Source organism: Belonocnema kinseyi, chromosome 4, assembly GCF_010883055.1.
Source record: "Belonocnema kinseyi isolate 2016_QV_RU_SX_M_011 chromosome 4, B_treatae_v1, whole genome shotgun sequence".
Taxonomy (NCBI): Eukaryota; Metazoa; Arthropoda; class Insecta; order Hymenoptera; family Cynipidae; genus Belonocnema; species Belonocnema kinseyi.
Window position 1 is genome coordinate 63,243,635 of NC_046660.1, and position 16,718 is coordinate 63,260,352.

At 26.2% G+C, this 16,718-nt stretch overlaps 1 protein-coding gene across 1 annotated transcript in view; it reads left to right on the forward strand.

Annotated features, from left to right (window-relative positions):
* Window positions 1-16,718, forward strand: part of LOC117171275 — a 41,361-nt gene that overhangs the window by 14,994 nt on the left and 9,649 nt on the right. The window contains exons 3-6 of the mRNA XM_033358415.1: window positions 396-4,304; window positions 8,530-8,651; window positions 8,732-8,980; window positions 13,284-13,496. Of these exons, the coding sequence (XP_033214306.1) occupies window positions 396-4,304; window positions 8,530-8,651; window positions 8,732-8,980; window positions 13,284-13,496 (4,493 nt within the window). The remainder of the gene's footprint in view (window positions 1-395; window positions 4,305-8,529; window positions 8,652-8,731; window positions 8,981-13,283; window positions 13,497-16,718) is intronic.

Sequence of the window (16,718 nt, forward strand, 5' to 3'; positions counted from 1 at the left end):
GTCTTTTGGATTGGAAATTAATCTTTTTTTTTGTTAAAAATTAAACTGTTTTCTAAAAATGCCGTTGAATTGTTGTTAAAGTTAAGGAAAGAGAAATTTTGAAATATTTTCGATTCCAGCTTCGTGATTTTTATCGTGATAAAATGAACAGTTACCAAAAAACGGTTTCTTGATCATAAAGGAGGAAAAGGTACCTGACCCTTTTTTTATCCTGGAAAACCTGCAAAAGTCCTGGAATTTGTTTTAATAAACGCTAGACATCCTGATAAATGCAACAAGTAACACGTAGTAGCATCAGGAAATATTTTCTTCGCATATTATTAAAAAAAAATCATTTCTCCGTAGTCTTATAAATTTTGTTTCCAAGTGTTTAATAAATTTTTATCTCCCTCTAGTGCAACCATCCATCGAGCATCTGATAACATTATCAGCGAACGTTAGTTCCCCAACCGAAAACAGCAGCAATTTAGGTAGTTGTAGCGAAGATTTTGGCGAAGACGAAAAAAGTGCTTCTCTTGATAATCCTGACTCGAGTCCGGAAGAGGACGCTTTTGAAGTCGACACCGATTTCACTTATCTAAACATCAACGACGAGGAACTTCAAAAACAAAAGGACGAATTCAAAAAGTTCGAATTGCTGAGAAAAGACACCCAGGACACAAGTTTACTAAATAAATCATCGACTCTAGAAACTATCGATGATGAGGAAATGAGAGACGAGGACGATTCCAATCCACTTCCTGATGATTCAGTCCATAAAAAACATCCATATTCCGAAAAAGCATCAAGTGATTCCTATCATCTATTTCCTGAAGATCAATTAGACTCGAATCTGTTAACTTGCAATCAAAACAAACTCCCAACTTTCAATCCTCACGGTTCTTCCCAGGAGGCTTTTAAAAATATCCGTCAACGCAAATCCGAGACCGAATCCCTCTGTGGTTTGAAGGTTCAGTATCGTTTCGGTGCGCCGGAAACGAGTTCCGACGACGACGCCGACGTTGTCATCGAGGAGGAAACGAGCGACTACAATATTCCGAATCCTCACAACACACAGTCGAACGTCTGCCAATTTTTGTCCCTTCAGACTCAGAGTCCTCCGAAAACGACCAAGCCCCGCATCGGCATGATCAGCTCACTCTCGCCATCAGTTTCACCCTCAGTTTCACCCTCAACATCACCATTCACTTCGCCTGCGAACAAGCACAAATTCAAAGCATCTCACAATGCTGCGCTGGCTAGAATCCGATCGACAATTCAGAGAGGATTCAAGATCATGGTTATACTGAGAGGAGTCCCAGGCAGTGGAAAGTCCTATCTGGCCAATGAAATTGTTGAGTCGACCGTTGGTGGCGACTCCTCGCAGTATATTTTCAGCACCGACGACTTTTTTCTCAAAACTGGACGAGGAGTTTACGCCTTTGATCCGATCAAACTCTCCGACGCTCACGCCTTCAATCAACGACAAGTTTTGAAGGCTCTTCTGGATGCAAGAAGTCCCGTGATTGTAGACAATACAAATACCCAGTGTTGGGAGATGCAGCCTTATGTGAGAATGGCTGTGCAATACGGTTATTTTATCGAAGTTCTTGAACCAGACACACCTTGGCTCTACAATGCTGCCGAATTGGCCCGGAGAAATAAGCACAATGTGCCGAGGGATTCAATTCAGAAAAAATTGCAGAGATACGAGCGAAATGTCACTGCTGCAAAACTCCTGAAGATGTTTTCCCTGAGATATGATCCTTATAATATGCCGCCTCAACCCTGTTTCCCGATTCCGTCGCCCTCGAAACCGAAACGTGTGTCGCCTGATCCGGAAATTGCCAAGAGGCGCAACAAGGTGGACAAAAAACTCATCGAATCTGAGAAAAGCATTGAGGATTTTCCGGTTAAAGTTAAAGATAATCCGGTTAAAGCCAGGGTTGTGGATGCAATCCCAAATCCTTATAATGAGAAGCTCACGGCTCTGCAACTTGCGCTGAAAACCTTTGGAGGCGATGATGAGGATCTGTCTTCGCCCGAAGAGAATACTCAAAATTTGATCCAGGATAAGTGGGAGGATGATGGGATTAGCTGGGAAGACGAGATGCGGAAAGTGAAAATTAAAAATAAAAATTCGGAAGCTCTGAGGCACACGCTCAATGAGGAATCATCGAGTATGGAGAATAAAATGAATCCTTCGAATCAGGATACGGCTTCCCTGAATCTTGGAGCGATTGGTTCCGAGAGAAAAAACAGCATGATTCGAAATATAATGGCCGAGGAGTCTGATGATGATAATGAGAATGTTCTTGCTCAGTGTTGGGACTTTACTTTGTTGCTTGATGGAAGGCAAATTCATAGTGTCGGGACGCCTTCAGAAGATGGAAAGGATAGCGAAGAGAGCGAGAGATCGGACGACACGGGGAAATCGAAAAGTCTGAATGAAGAATTGAAAGAGGCGGAGAATACGTTTGACAAGGATTCGCCAGATTCTGGAACAAAGTCTTCGACTTCTTTTGAACATATCGATTCTAATGGTGATGATTTGTTGCTTGATTCGAAAGATAATTTAGAAAATTCGGAAGAGTTCTTGGAGGAAAATAATGATAGGAATTGTAGTGCTGATCCAGAAGGTAAAGTTAGTTTTGGATCGATAATGAAATTTATTAAAAAGTCATTTTTAGGTACTGATAATTCTAAAAAGCTTGAAGATGTAGCTCAAAAATCGTCCGAGACTGTTAGGGACACGCTCACGGAGAAATTACATTCGCCAATTAAGGAACAAACTAATCCAAAGATGTTAGATTATGGAGTTGACAATTTATCCGATTCTAATGATACTTTAAGCCGAAAATTATCAAATAGTGTCCGCGAGTTTAGTGTATCAAATTTGGTTTGTGAAGCTCAAGACAATTTTGAAAGTGTTGAATCAATGGAGAGTGAGTCAATAAATAATATTATCGAGGATGTTGATGATAGTTTTTTAAGTGTGGATGATTTAAATTCAGGGGTTCATTTGATTTCCTCTTTGTCTGAGGCCTCGGAAGATAATTTAATTAAATCCGAAACAATGCAATTCCCTGGATCACTCGCAAGAGCAGTTTTATCTTTAGACGAGAACGAGATATTAATTCTCGAGGAAAAAGAAATTCAAAGATCCGAGACGAAGAATTCTGATATCAATTTGGAGACTAGTCCTAAATATTTGGAAACTATTGACAATATTAATTCTATAACCTGGAAGGAGTCACCCTTCCCAACTTGTGAAATAGAAGTACCAGTTAAAATTGAGGAATCGAAAAATGTTGCGACTTCCGAGTCCTCAACGAACACCAGTATCTACGATTTTAATGTTTCCTATATTGGAGGCACGAACGAGCCCGAGTACACACTTTTGAAAACCGTCAACCGAAGTATAAACGAGGGTTTGGTTTTAAGTAATTTCGAAACTCCTCCTCCGCGTAAATTAAAACTTGACAAAAGTTCCATGACGAATGATGTCGACGTTTTATTAGAATTGCCGAACATTGCCGGAGAAATTGAAGAAACGAATCAGGAAATGATACAGGGATTGTTTGATATGTTCCCGCATATTTCAAAGGATGATGTGATTGATGTTTATAAAAATTTGTGCAACTGTGATTCACACTGGACGATTGATGTTCTTCTGGATGGAGTTCCACCTGAAAGTCTTTTGAATATTCCACCAAAATGTTCGTCACCGTCTCGCAATAAGCGACTGGAGAAATTGAAACAATCCTCGAGTTTCGATTCGAATGAGAGCGAGCCGAGTTCGCCTAGCAAGCGGAAGGAGAAGAATCAAGTTTCGGAGGATAGTTTGGCCTTGAAGAAATACCTCGAGGACAAGGTGATGATCAGCGAGGCTAGTTATCATCCTCATATTTTGCGGGTGAAGAAATGGAAAAATAGAGAACCGGATGTGCCGACCGAAGAGATTATTGAGGCTCAGGCACGAAATAAGGATGTCATTCAGTTTATCAATGATTTGAGTCTAACTGAAGACGCAATTCCGGAATCTCCTACCAATTTTGATCAGAGTTTTCAAAAGGAAAAGGACGAGAGCGATGGAGACGATTCCTCGGAGCCGGAGGAGACGATCGAGCTCAATCTAGGTTGGGACTTTATCAGAAATTTGTCGAAGGAATTTGGCAATCCGAATTTTCAACTTCCGGATGGACTTTTCCCGGTGATTCAGGTGAAAAGATCTCTGGCTGAGGAACTTCACGCGTTATGGATGGAATCCATGCAGCAACAAATGGATACTCAGCAGGAACATTTGGATGCAATGATAGCAAAAGGTATAAATTTGAAGAGTTTTTTTTTTTAATTAATAATTGTTTACGTTACCAGGGTGACGACTTGACCGAAAAACCGGGAATTGAGTTTTTAAAAATCGAGAATTTACTGATCGAAGTGAAATTCAAGTTTTCATTATTGTAAGAATTTTGATTTATTTAGAAAAATTACGGAAAAATTCTTCTTTTTTAGTTGAAAATTCAACTTTTTGGTTCAGCATTCTTGAATTTTGTTAACAGTTCGTCTTTTTTGTTAGTAAATTAATCTTTTTGTTTAAAAATTCTTCTTTTTTAATTGAAAATTCAATTTGTTGGTTTAGAATTCTTGAATTTTGTTAAAAATTCGTCTTTTTTTATAGAAATCATTTTTTTTGCTTAAAAATTCTTTTTTAGTTGAAAACTCAACTTTTGGTTCAAAATTCTCGAATTTTGTTAAAAATTCGTCGTTTTTGGTAGAAATTAATATTTTTGTTTAAAAATTTATATTTTTAGTTGAAAATTCAACTTTTTGGCTGAGAATTCTTGAATTATATTAATAGTTCATAATTTTTGGTTACTAAATTAATCTTTTTTTGTTCAAAAAATTCTTCTTTCTTAGTTGAAAATTCAACTTTTTGGTTTGAAATTCTTCAATTTTATTAAAAGTTCTTCTTTTTTAATCGAAAATTCAATTTGTTTGTTCAGAATTCTTGAATTTTGTTAACTGTTCGTCTTTTTTTATAGAATTTAATTTTTTGTTTAAAAATTCGTTTTTAGTTGAAAATTCAACATTTTGGTTCAGAATTATTAAATTTTGTAAAAAATTCGTCGTTTTTGGTAGAAATTAATCTTTTTGATTAAAAATTTATTTTTTTTAGTTGAAAATTCTACTGTTTGGTTGAGAATTGTTGAATTTTGTTAACAGTTCGTCTTTTTTGTTAGAAATTAATCTTTTTGTTTAAAAAATCTTCTTTTTTAGTTGAAAATTCAACTTTTTGGTTCAGAATTCTTAAATCTTGTTAAAAATTCGTCTTTTTTATAGAAATTAATTTTTTTCTTTAAAAACTTTTTTTTAGTTGAAAACTCAACTTTTTGATTCAGAATTCTTGAATTTTGTTTAAAATTCGTCGTTTTTAGAAGAAAAATGATCTTTTTGTTTAAAAATTCTTTTTTTTATGGAAATTAATTTTTTTAATTAAAAATTCTTTTTAGTTGAAAATTCAACTTTTTGGTTCAGAATTCCTGAATTTTTATAAAAAATCGTCGTTTTTGATAGAAAAATGATGTTTTTGTTTAAAATTTTTTCTTTTTTAGTTAAAAATTCAACTTTTTAGTTTAGAATTCTGGAATTTTGTTAAAAATTCTTCCTTTTTGGTTGAAAATTCAACTTTTTGTTTCAGAATTCTTGTATTTTGTTAAAAGTTCGTCTTTTTTGGTAGTAATTTATTCTTTTTTAGTTTAATCCTGAACTTTTTGGTTGATAACTCTTGAATCTTATTAAAAATTTGTCTTTTTTGGCAATAACTTAATAATTTTGTTTAAAATTTCAACTTTTTGGTTGAAAATTTAATTTTTGGTTTCACAATTCTTTAATTTTATTAAAAAATCGTCTTTTTTGGTAGAAATTAATCTTTTTTTTTAGTTGAAAATTCAATTTTTCGATTCAGAATTCTTGAATTTTGTTAACTGTTGGTCGTTTTTGTTAATAAATTAGTCCTTTTTTGTACAAATTCTTCTTTTTTACTTGAAAATCAACTTTTTGCTTGAGAACTCTTGAATTTTAATAAAAATTCGTCCTGTTTGGTAATAACTTATTCCTTTTATTTAAAAATTCGTTTTTTTTTAGGTAAAACTCACTTATTTGGTTGAGAACTCTTGAATTTTAATAAAAATTCGTCTTTTTTGGTAATAACTTAATCTTTTTTTTTTAAATTCTTGTTTTCAAGTGGGAAATTCAATTTTTTGGTTCAGAATCTTTTCATTTTGTTCAAAATTCGTCTTTTTAGCAGTAAATTGATATTTTTTGTTTGAAACTATTTGGTTAACAATTAAACTATTTGTTTGAAAATTGAACTGTTTTGTAGGGAATTCGTAAATTGCATGTATTTTGTTCGAAATTGGTATTTTTTGGTAGAAAAATAATCTTCTTGGTTGAAATTTTTTTCTTTTTTTTTTTGGTTTTTAAATTCATGTTTTTTGAAAATTCATCTTTTTTTTTTTTTAATTAATCTTTTTGGTTACAATTTTTTGTGAATTTAACGGTTTCATTGGATGTTCAATGTTTGTTTGTTTGTTAAAAATTAATTTTTTCATCTGAAAATGTAACTATTTCGTTTATGATTAAAGCTGTATCCTTTATATAATGATAATTCAACTATTTGGTGGAAAATTCTTGTCTTTTTTTGAAAATTCGTTTTTTTCCCCTTAAAAATTGAGTTATTAAACTGATAATATTATGATTCTATTTTTGTTGTTGTTGAAAACTTGTCATTTTTTAGTTGAGAATTCAAATATGTTCTTGAATTTGATTAAAAGTTCGTGTTTTTATGTAGTAAATTAATCTTTTTGTTTAAAAATTTATCTTTTTTGGTAGAAATTTTAACTTTTTGGTGTAAAATTTTAGATTTTTTTTTAAATCCGTTTTTTTAGCAGTAAATTATTCTTTTTGTTTGAAAATTCATCTTTTCTAGTTGAAAATCAACTTTTTGGTTGAGAACTCTTGAAATTTAATTAAAATTCGTATTTTTTTGTAATAACTTAATCTTTTTGTTTAAAAATTCTTGTTTTTTTTTGTTGAAAATTCAATTTTTTGGTTCAGAATTCTTGAATTTGGTTAACAGATCGTCTTTTTTATAGTAAATTAATCTTTTCTTTAAAAATTCATCATTTTTAGTAAAAAGTTTAACTTTTTGGTTCAGAATTCTTAAATTTTGTTAACAGTTCGTCTTTTTTGTTAGAAATTAATTTTTTTGTTTAAAAATTCGTCTTCTTTAGTTTACAATTCAATTTGTTGGTTCAGAATTCGTAAACTTTGTTAAAAATTCGTCTTTTTTATAGAAATTATTTTGTTTTATTTAAAAATTCTTTTTTAGTTGAAATTTTAATTTTTTGGTTGAGAATTCTTGAATTTTATTCAATGTTCGTCTTTTTTTGTAGTGGATTAATCTTTTTGTTTAAAAATTTATTTTTTCGGCAGAAAGTTCAACTTTTTGGTGTAAAATTTTTGAATTTTATTTAAAATTCGTTTTTTTAGCAGTAAATTATTCTTTTTGTTTGAAAATTTATCTTTTTGATTTGAATGTCAACCTTTTGGTTGAGTACTCTTGAAATTTAATTAAAATTTCTATTTTTTTGTAATAACTTGTTCTTTTTGTTTAGAAATTCTTCTTTTTTAGTTAAAAATCAACGATTTGGTTCAGAACTCTTGAACTTTAATAAAAATTCGTCTTTTTTGGTAACAACTTAATCTCTCATTTTAGAAATTCTTATTTTTTAGTTGAAAATTCAATTATTGAAATTTTAACTATTCCGTTGAAAATTTGTTTGTTTCTTGGTTGATATTGAATTTTTTGTTAATTAAAAAATTTTTTATTTCCTGTTTTGTTGTTAATTCATAATTTAAATGGGAAATTTAACGGTTCTGTGGATTTTTTTTTGTTTTTTGTTAAAAAATTGAACTATTTGTTTAAAAATGAAACTATTTTTTTGAAAATTGAACTATTTTGTAGAAAATTAGTAAATTGAATGTATTTTGTTCGAAATTGGTATTTTTTGGTAGAAAAATAATCTTATTGGTTGAATTCTTTTTTCATTCTTTTGTTTTTAAATTCATATATTTGTTGAAAATTCATCTTTTTCGTTAGAAAATTAATCTTCTTGGTTGAACAATTTTTGTTGTTGTAAATCCGAAAATTTAACTATTTCATTTATGGTTAAAGATGTATCCTTTATGTAATAATAATTCAACTATTTGTTGGAAAATTCTTGTCTTTTTTTTTGAAAATTCGTTATTTTCCTTAAAAATTGAGTTTTCAGGCTGATATATTATGATTCTATTTTTGTTTTTAACTTATCATTTTTTAGTAGAGAATTCAATTATTCGGTTGAAAATGCATGTTCTTTCTTTGAAAAATCATATTTTTTTTTTAGAAAATCAGTCTTCTTGGTTAAAAAATCATCTCTTCGGTTAAAAATTCAACTATTTGGTCGAATTTTGAGCTTATGTATGTTGAACTAATGAATTTTGCAGATGCTGAATATGCAAAATCTCTGGAGGCAGAAGAGGCAAAGGCACGAAGCGATTCTACTGTTCCAAACTTAAACGAAGTAATGGACATGGAATTGGCTTTAGCTGTCTATAATAATGATTTGGTAATTATTTTATTGAAATGACTATTAATATATTTATTTTTTAACTTTTTCCTTAATTGTTTTTTCAATAATTCCTACAGAAAAAGCAACAAAAAAGGGAAACACCTCAGGATATGGCATCTCGTTTAACTCGTCAAATGTTGAATGAAATGTTCCCGGATACTGATCCCGAAACACTGAGTGAAATTTTAAAAGCACATGATGGAAATTTTAAAGAGACTGTTCAAATTTTGGAAGCAAGCACCGGACGTTCTTTCAGTTCCACCGACACTTTGAATAAGCAAAACAGTCTGATGGTGAAAGTAAAACAACAAAGTTTAGCAAAAGAGGTAATTTTCACTAAAAAAAAAATAAATTTATCGAATAAGTTAAATATATAACATAAGTTTAATTTATTTAACAATTTCCCGGAATTTTACAAATTTTTAAAAAGAAAAATCTATCTAATTATGTTATGTTAATTTGTTAACTTAGAAGAATACTTAGAAAATTAACAATTAATAGTGCTTAGATTTGAAAATTTTGATTTAAAAAAAGAACAAATTTTAAGAAAAAAACGAATTTTCAAGTAACGTAATAAATCTTTAACTAAAAGAACAATTTTTTTAAATAAAAAAGTAATAGTTGATATTTTTATTATAAAAGATTTTGTTTTTTAATAAAAATTAGGTAGAAATTAATCTTTAGAATGTTTAAACCTTAACTTTTTGGTTGAGAACTCTTGAATCTTATTAAAAATTCGTCATTTTTGGTAATAACTTAATCTTTTTGTTTAAAGTTTCAACTTTTTGTTTGGAAAATTAATTTGGTGGTTCAGAATTCTTGAATTTTGTGAAAAATTCATCTTTTTTTATAAAATTTAATTTTTTTGTTCCAAAATTCTTTTTAATTGAAAATTCAACTTTTTGTTTCAGAATTCTTGAATTTTGTTTAAAATTTGTCATGTTCGCTAGAAAAATTATCTTTTCGTTTAAAATTTTTTCTTTTTTAGTTAAAAATTCAACTTTTTTGATTTAGGATTCTTGAATTTTATTAGAAAAAATTCTTTTTTTCTAAATTCTTCTTTTTGTGGTGGTAAAGGAATCTTTTTGTTTAGAAATTCTTCTTTTTTAGTTGAAAATGCAACTTTTTGGTTCAGAATTCTTGAATTTTGTTAACAGTTCGTCTTTTTTTTGTTAGCTATTAATCTTTTTATCTAAAAATTCTTCTTTTTATTTAAAAAATCTATTTGTTGGTTCAAAATTCGTGAATTTTGTTAAAAATTCGTCTTTCTTATAGAAACTAATTTTTTTTTTGTTTAAAAATTCAACTTTTTGGTTCCAAATTCTTGATTTTTTGTTAAAAGTTGGTCATTTTTGGTAGAAAAATTATGTTTTTGTTTAAAAGTTCTTTTTTAGTTGAAAATTCAAATTTTTGGTTAGAATTCTTCAATTTTATTAAAAGTTCGTCTCTTTTTTTTGGTAAATTATCTTTTTTTGTTTAAAAATTCGTCTTTTTAGTTATAAAACCGACTTTTTGGTTCAGAATTCTTGAATTTTGTTAAAAAATCGTCGGTTTTGGTAGAAATTATACTTTTTGTTTAAAAATTTATGTTTTTAGTTCAGAAATCAATTTGTTGGTTCAGCATTCTTTAATTTTTTTAAAAAATCTTCTTTTTTTATAGAAATTAATTTTTTTGTTTCAAAATTCAACTTTTTGCTCCAGAATACTTTAATTTTATTAAAAGTTCTTCTTTTTTGGTTGGTAAATTAATCTTTTTTTGTTAAAAATTCCTCTTTTTTTAGTAATAAATTCAACTTTTTGGTTCAGAATTCTTGAGTTTTATTCAAAAATCGTCGTTTTTGGTAGAAATTATACTTTTTGTTTAAAAATTAATGTTTTTAGTTGAAAAATCAATTTGTTGGTTCAGAATTCTTTAATTTTTTTAAAAATTCGTCTTTTGTATAGAAATTAATTTTTTTGTTTGAAAATTAAACTTTTTGGATCAGTAAAAATCTTCAACCAAAAAGACAAATGAATGGTTAATTAATTAATTCGATTTTTAACCAACTAGTTGAAATTTCAACCAAAAAAGATGATTTCTTAACAAAAAATGTAATAGTTGAAGTTTCTACTACAAAATTTTCGGATTTTAAATAAAAAAAGAGTTTAATTCTACCAAAAAATACGAATTTTCATCAAAACAGTTGAATCCTCAACTAAAAAAAAAAAAGATTAATTTTCAATCAAATAGTATGATTTTTAACCAAAACATTGGATTTCATCCAAAACAGATGATTTTTTAAATCAAAGGAAAGTTTTCAAACAAATATTTGGAATTTCAACTAAAAATATAAATTCCCTACCATAAATGGAATATTTAAATTTTCAGTACAAAAAATTAATTTTTGAACATAAAAAAAGGAAATTAAAAAAAATAGCTCAAATTCACGCCAAAGAAATAAATTTTCTATAAATAAGTTTAATTTTCTTTACAAAAAGACGAATTTTCAACAAAATACTATTTTCAACTTCTAAATGATAAATTTCTAAGCAAAAATGGAGTAGTCCCAGATAAAAAAAATGCATTTTGAAAAAACAATGTTAATTTTGTATTCCAGAAAGACGAATTTATCAACGAAATACAATTTTCAACTTATAAATAATAAATTTTTAACAAAAATGGTTAATACTTTAACAAAAAAAAACGAATATTTATCAAAATAGTTGATTCCTCAACCAAAACTGATTAATTATTCTCAACCAATTAGTTGCATTTTTAACAAAAAATGTGACATTTGTGACAAAATAGATGAATTTTTAATAGTATAAATAAATTTTTAACTGAAAACATTAATTTTCAACCAAGAAGATAAATTTTCAACTAAATTAATGAATCTTGAAAAAATTAATCTTCAATATTTAAAGAAATAGTTGAATTTTTAATTAAAAATTTGCAAAAAATAACGAATTTTCAACTAGCTGAATTCAATAAAAAAGCCGAATTAAAAAAAGTTGAATCATCAACCAAAATGATAAATTTTGAACAAATAAGATTGTTTTTCTACCCAAACAGACGAATTTGCAACAAAATGCATTCATTTTTTACAGAATAGTTGAATATTTAACTTATAAAGGATACATTTTGCAACAAAGAATGAAAGACTTAAGTTTCAGATAAAAAAAAATTAATTTTCAACAAAACACATGAATTTTTAATCAAATTCTTGAATTTTTAAGCGAAAAAGGACGAATTATCTACAAATCATTTAATTTTTCAACCAAAAATACGAATAGCTTAATTTTTAACCAAATGGTTAAGTTTTCTACCAAAAAATACCAAATTTCAGCCTAACAGTTGAATTTTCAATTGAAAATATAAATTTCACACCCAAAAAAGGAAGATAAGTTTTCAGTTAAAAAATTCATTCTTAGCAAAAAAAAAACACAGCAAATTTTCAGAAAAATACTTAAATTTGCATTCAAAGAGATAAATTTTCAGCAAGCAAGATTAATTTTCTATGAAAAAAGACGAATTTTCAACTTATGAAACAGAAAATTTTAATCAAACCTGGAATTGGGCAATTTTCAGATAAAATAATTAATTTTTAAACAAAAGAAGTGAATTTTCAACAAAAAAAAAAACACAGGAACAAACAAGGAAAGATTGAATAGTTAAATTTTCAATAAAAAAGATTAATTTTCAACCCAGAGAAAAGCGAACTTTCAACAAAGTATCAACATTTTTAACTAAAGAGATAAATTTTCGAGTAGAGCTACGAATTTTCGATCAAAAGAATTAATTATAAACAAAGCAGTTCAACTTTATACCAGTCAGGTTAATTTTTAACCAAAAAATATTTTTATTTTAAATAAAAAGTCATTTATTTCTAGCAAAATGACTAATGTGCAACAAAATAGTTAAATCCAGAGTTAATTTTTTATCCTGAAATGGAATAGTTTTTTTCAGTTAAAAAGCTTCATTTCCAATTAAAAAACAAAAATAACACGAATTTACAAACAAAATATCGCCGAGTTGTAAAATTCTTGATAATAGAAAATTCGGGAAATAAAATTAGACATTATAAAATTTTTGAAAATTACCGACCAGAGGGAAATAACACAAATGATCAAATTCCCGAATCTAAATTATTAAGAAATGTTTGAAAAATAAAATAAAAAATAAAATCGTTCCGCTAAATTTAGACTTTTTGATTAATTTTGCTCTATAATTAATAATTGAGCAATTATTAATTTGAAACGATAAAAAATCATGAACTACTAATTTAAAAAAATGTTCAGTTAACAAAATTTTGTATCGTTCAATTTTGATCAAATTTATTGATTTCTTCTTTAATTTAAAGCATTGATTTTATACGTGTAAATTTTATGCGTGGAAATTATTGAGCGTTTGAATAGAAAAATTCTTAATCAAATTAAAAAAATTTTTAATTATAAAAAATTAAAAATTCAAGAGTTCGATTTTGAGTGCTTTAATTTAAAAAATATTTGCGTACCGGGAAATGATTGATCATTTTTTTCCTTGATTAAAACGGCCACCCTTTTAAAGTAAATTTAAAGAAATCGATGGTAAATTTGAAGTAATAAAATTAAGGATAAAGAGAAATTGATGAATTATTTATTTATCTTCAGGAAGGAGTAGTTTTTAGACCCTCGTCTTCGTCAAATGCAGATTTAGATACAAGCAGAGCCGATCAAGTAACTTATGAACATGCTTTGCAAACTGCTCGTGAATCGAGAGAAGAAGCAGAGAGACAATTTCTATTGAGAAATGAAAATTTTAATAAAGCTGCTTTAGCTTACAGAAGAGGAAATCAAGCAGTAGCTTCTTATTATTCGGAAATGGTAAGGATTCTCGATGTTAAGAATACTTTTCTATCTCACATCTTTATTAATTAACTATTTATTAATTATTATTCATTTTATTTATTTATTATTACTATTATTAATATCGATTTTTCAAAATGCTGATGGTCAATTTGAAAAAAAAAGATTTATTCATGTAAAATTTTAAAATTTTAATATTCATTTAAAATTTTGACCGTGAACAGGGAAATTTTTGACAAAACAGTTAAATTTTCCATGAAACTGACGAATCTTTCATTTAAAAAAATTAATTTTTAAGAAAAAATCTTATAGATGATATTTCCACCAATAATATTTTTATTTTTAATAAAAACTTCTTAAATTAAATCAAGAAAATACGAATTTTAAACAAGAGTTGAATTTTCGACCAAAAAAGATTTTGCAATCAATAAAGAAAAAAAAATCTTACACAGAATATTGAGTTTTTAAGTCATAAAGTCGTAAATTTTCAACTGAAAAAGTTCAATTTTCTAGAAAAAAATGAAATAGCTACATTTTTAGTCAAAAAAAATCTTTTAACTAGAATGATGCACCTTCAATAAAAAAAATTTTGCAACCGAATAGTTGAATTTTCAATGAAATAGATTAATCTTTAACTAAAATAAAAATATTTCCAATAAAAAATAGAATAAAAATATTTAAAAAATAAATATAAATATTAAAATTATTAATATAAATTTATCTATATAAATTAATAAATAATAAATTAATTTTATTTATTAAAAACATCATTATTATTTATCTATAAAATTCATTTCAACTTATTTCATTTAAATTGAAAATTAATATTCTAAATTTATATCATTTTACATTAGTATTTATAGTTAATTTTAATTTTTTTTAAATCATTTTATTTCCAATAAAAAGTAATAAATTTTAATATAAAATATATTTTATTTATTATTTATTAATTTATTATCAAGTACTATTACAATATTATTATTATTAAATTTTTATTTTAAGAAAAAATAATTATAAAATACGTAATAAATTAATTTTAATTTTCAGTTAGAAAAATAAGTTTTTTTTAACAAATACATTTTTTTAACGAAATAGTTTAATCTTTAACCAAACAAATGAATTTTCTACAAAAAACATAACATGTCTGTAAAAAAATCAGCAAAAAATGTATTTACATTTTTCTTTAGCAAAATTAATTTGAAATAAAATGTCAACCAAGATAATTTTTTTCTGCCAAAAAAGAATATTTTTTGACAAAATACATGCATTTTCAGCCAAATGTTTTAATTTTAATGGAATTTTTGCATAATAGTTAAATTTTCAACCAAAAAAATTAATTTGCTACCAAAAGAGATAAATTTTCAACCAAAAGTATAATTGTTGAATTTTCAGTTAGAGAAATAAGTTTTTAAGTAAATAAGACAAGTTTCAACGAAATAGTTCAATTTTTAACCAAACATTAAAAAATATTTTAATTTTCAATAAAAAACTGTTAAATTAAACCGAAAAAATATGAATTTTCAATCGAAAAATAAAAAAGTCCGATAAAGCATTTTAAGTTTTTAAGTCATGAAGACGTCAATTTTATACTGAAAAATATCAGTTTTCTAGAAAAAATGAAATAGTTACATTTTTAGCACAAAAAAATCATTTTCAACAACAAAAAAAACGAATTTTCAACCAAATTAGTTTAATTTGTTATAAAAAAATTAAGTTTCAACTAAAATGATGCATCATCAATATAAAAAAATACATTGTTTTGCCATATAGTTGAATCTTGAACCAAATGGATGAATTTTCTACAAAAAAAAAAAAAACAAATTTGCAGTAAAATAGATGAACTTTTAACTAAAAGATAAAATTTCAACAAAAAATAGAATAGTTAAATTTTAAGTTAGAAAAATAAGTTTTAAACTAAATAATATACATTTGCAACGAAATAGTTAAACTTTCAACCAAACAGATGAATTTTCAAACAAAAAGATTAAGTTTGTATTTAAAAAAAATGTTCGGCAAAATATGAAACATAAATTTTTAGTTAAAAAAATTAATTTCCAATAAAAAGAAACTCATTTTTAACCAAGCAAAAGAATTTTTTTCCAAAAAGATTAAATGTCTATAAAAAAAATGTTTTCGACGAAAAATTTAGTTAAATTTTTAGTTAAAGCAAATTAATTTTCAAAAAAAGACTGGTTTTCAACCAAAAAGATTTATTTTCATTAAAAAAAATCATTTTTAACAAAATACATGAATTTTCAGCCAAATAGATTAATTTTCAATCGAAATTTTAACATAATAGTTGACATTGATGTTCAAGCAAACATGACAAAGTTAAATTTTTAGTTAAAAAATTAATTTTCAACAGAATAACAAATTTTCTATTAAAGAAACTAATTTCAACCAGAAAGATTAATTTTCTACAAAAAAAAAGAATAATATTTACAAAATACATTCATTTTCAACCAATTTTTTTGTAATTTTTAATCGAATTTTCAACCCAATAGTTGTATTTTCAACCAAAAAAGTTAATTTGCTCCAAAAAAATCCATCTATTTTGTTAATAATTAATCTTTTTTGTAGTAAATTAATGTTTTTTATTGAAAATAATTTTTTAAAAATAAAAAGTAATTTTTTAAACTAAAAATTTGAATATTTTGTTGAAAATTCAACTATTTTGTTCAAATTTGGTCTTTTTTTTGTAGGAAAACTCATATTTTGGGTTGTAAATTTGACTACTGCGTTAAAAATTTATGTTTCAATTAAAGATTCATTATTTTAGTTCAATATTAATTTTGTTGCTCAATAATTTATTTATTTTGTTACAAATTCGTTTTTTGTTGTTGAAAATTAATTAATAGAAAATCTCTAGTTTAATATTTATATTCTTTACTTGAAAATCCAGCTATTTATTTGAAAATTTCGGTATTTTGTTGAAACTTTTTCTTATTTTGTAGAATATTAATCTTCTATAATTAAAAAAAAAATGCTTTTTGCACTTTCTATTTGCAAATTCATGTATTTTGCTGAAACTATTATATTTTTTTGTAGAAAATTAATATTTTTGGTTAAAAATTAATATTATTTCACTTTTTTTATTTTTTTTAGTTGGGAATTCATTTCTTTGCTTAAAAATTTAACTAGATATTTATTTATTTTTCAGCCCAACGGCCTTGAAAAATTGGACTTGGTTTACATTTCTTTTTCTTATCCATCCACTCTTGCATTCAAGGATTTTTTTTT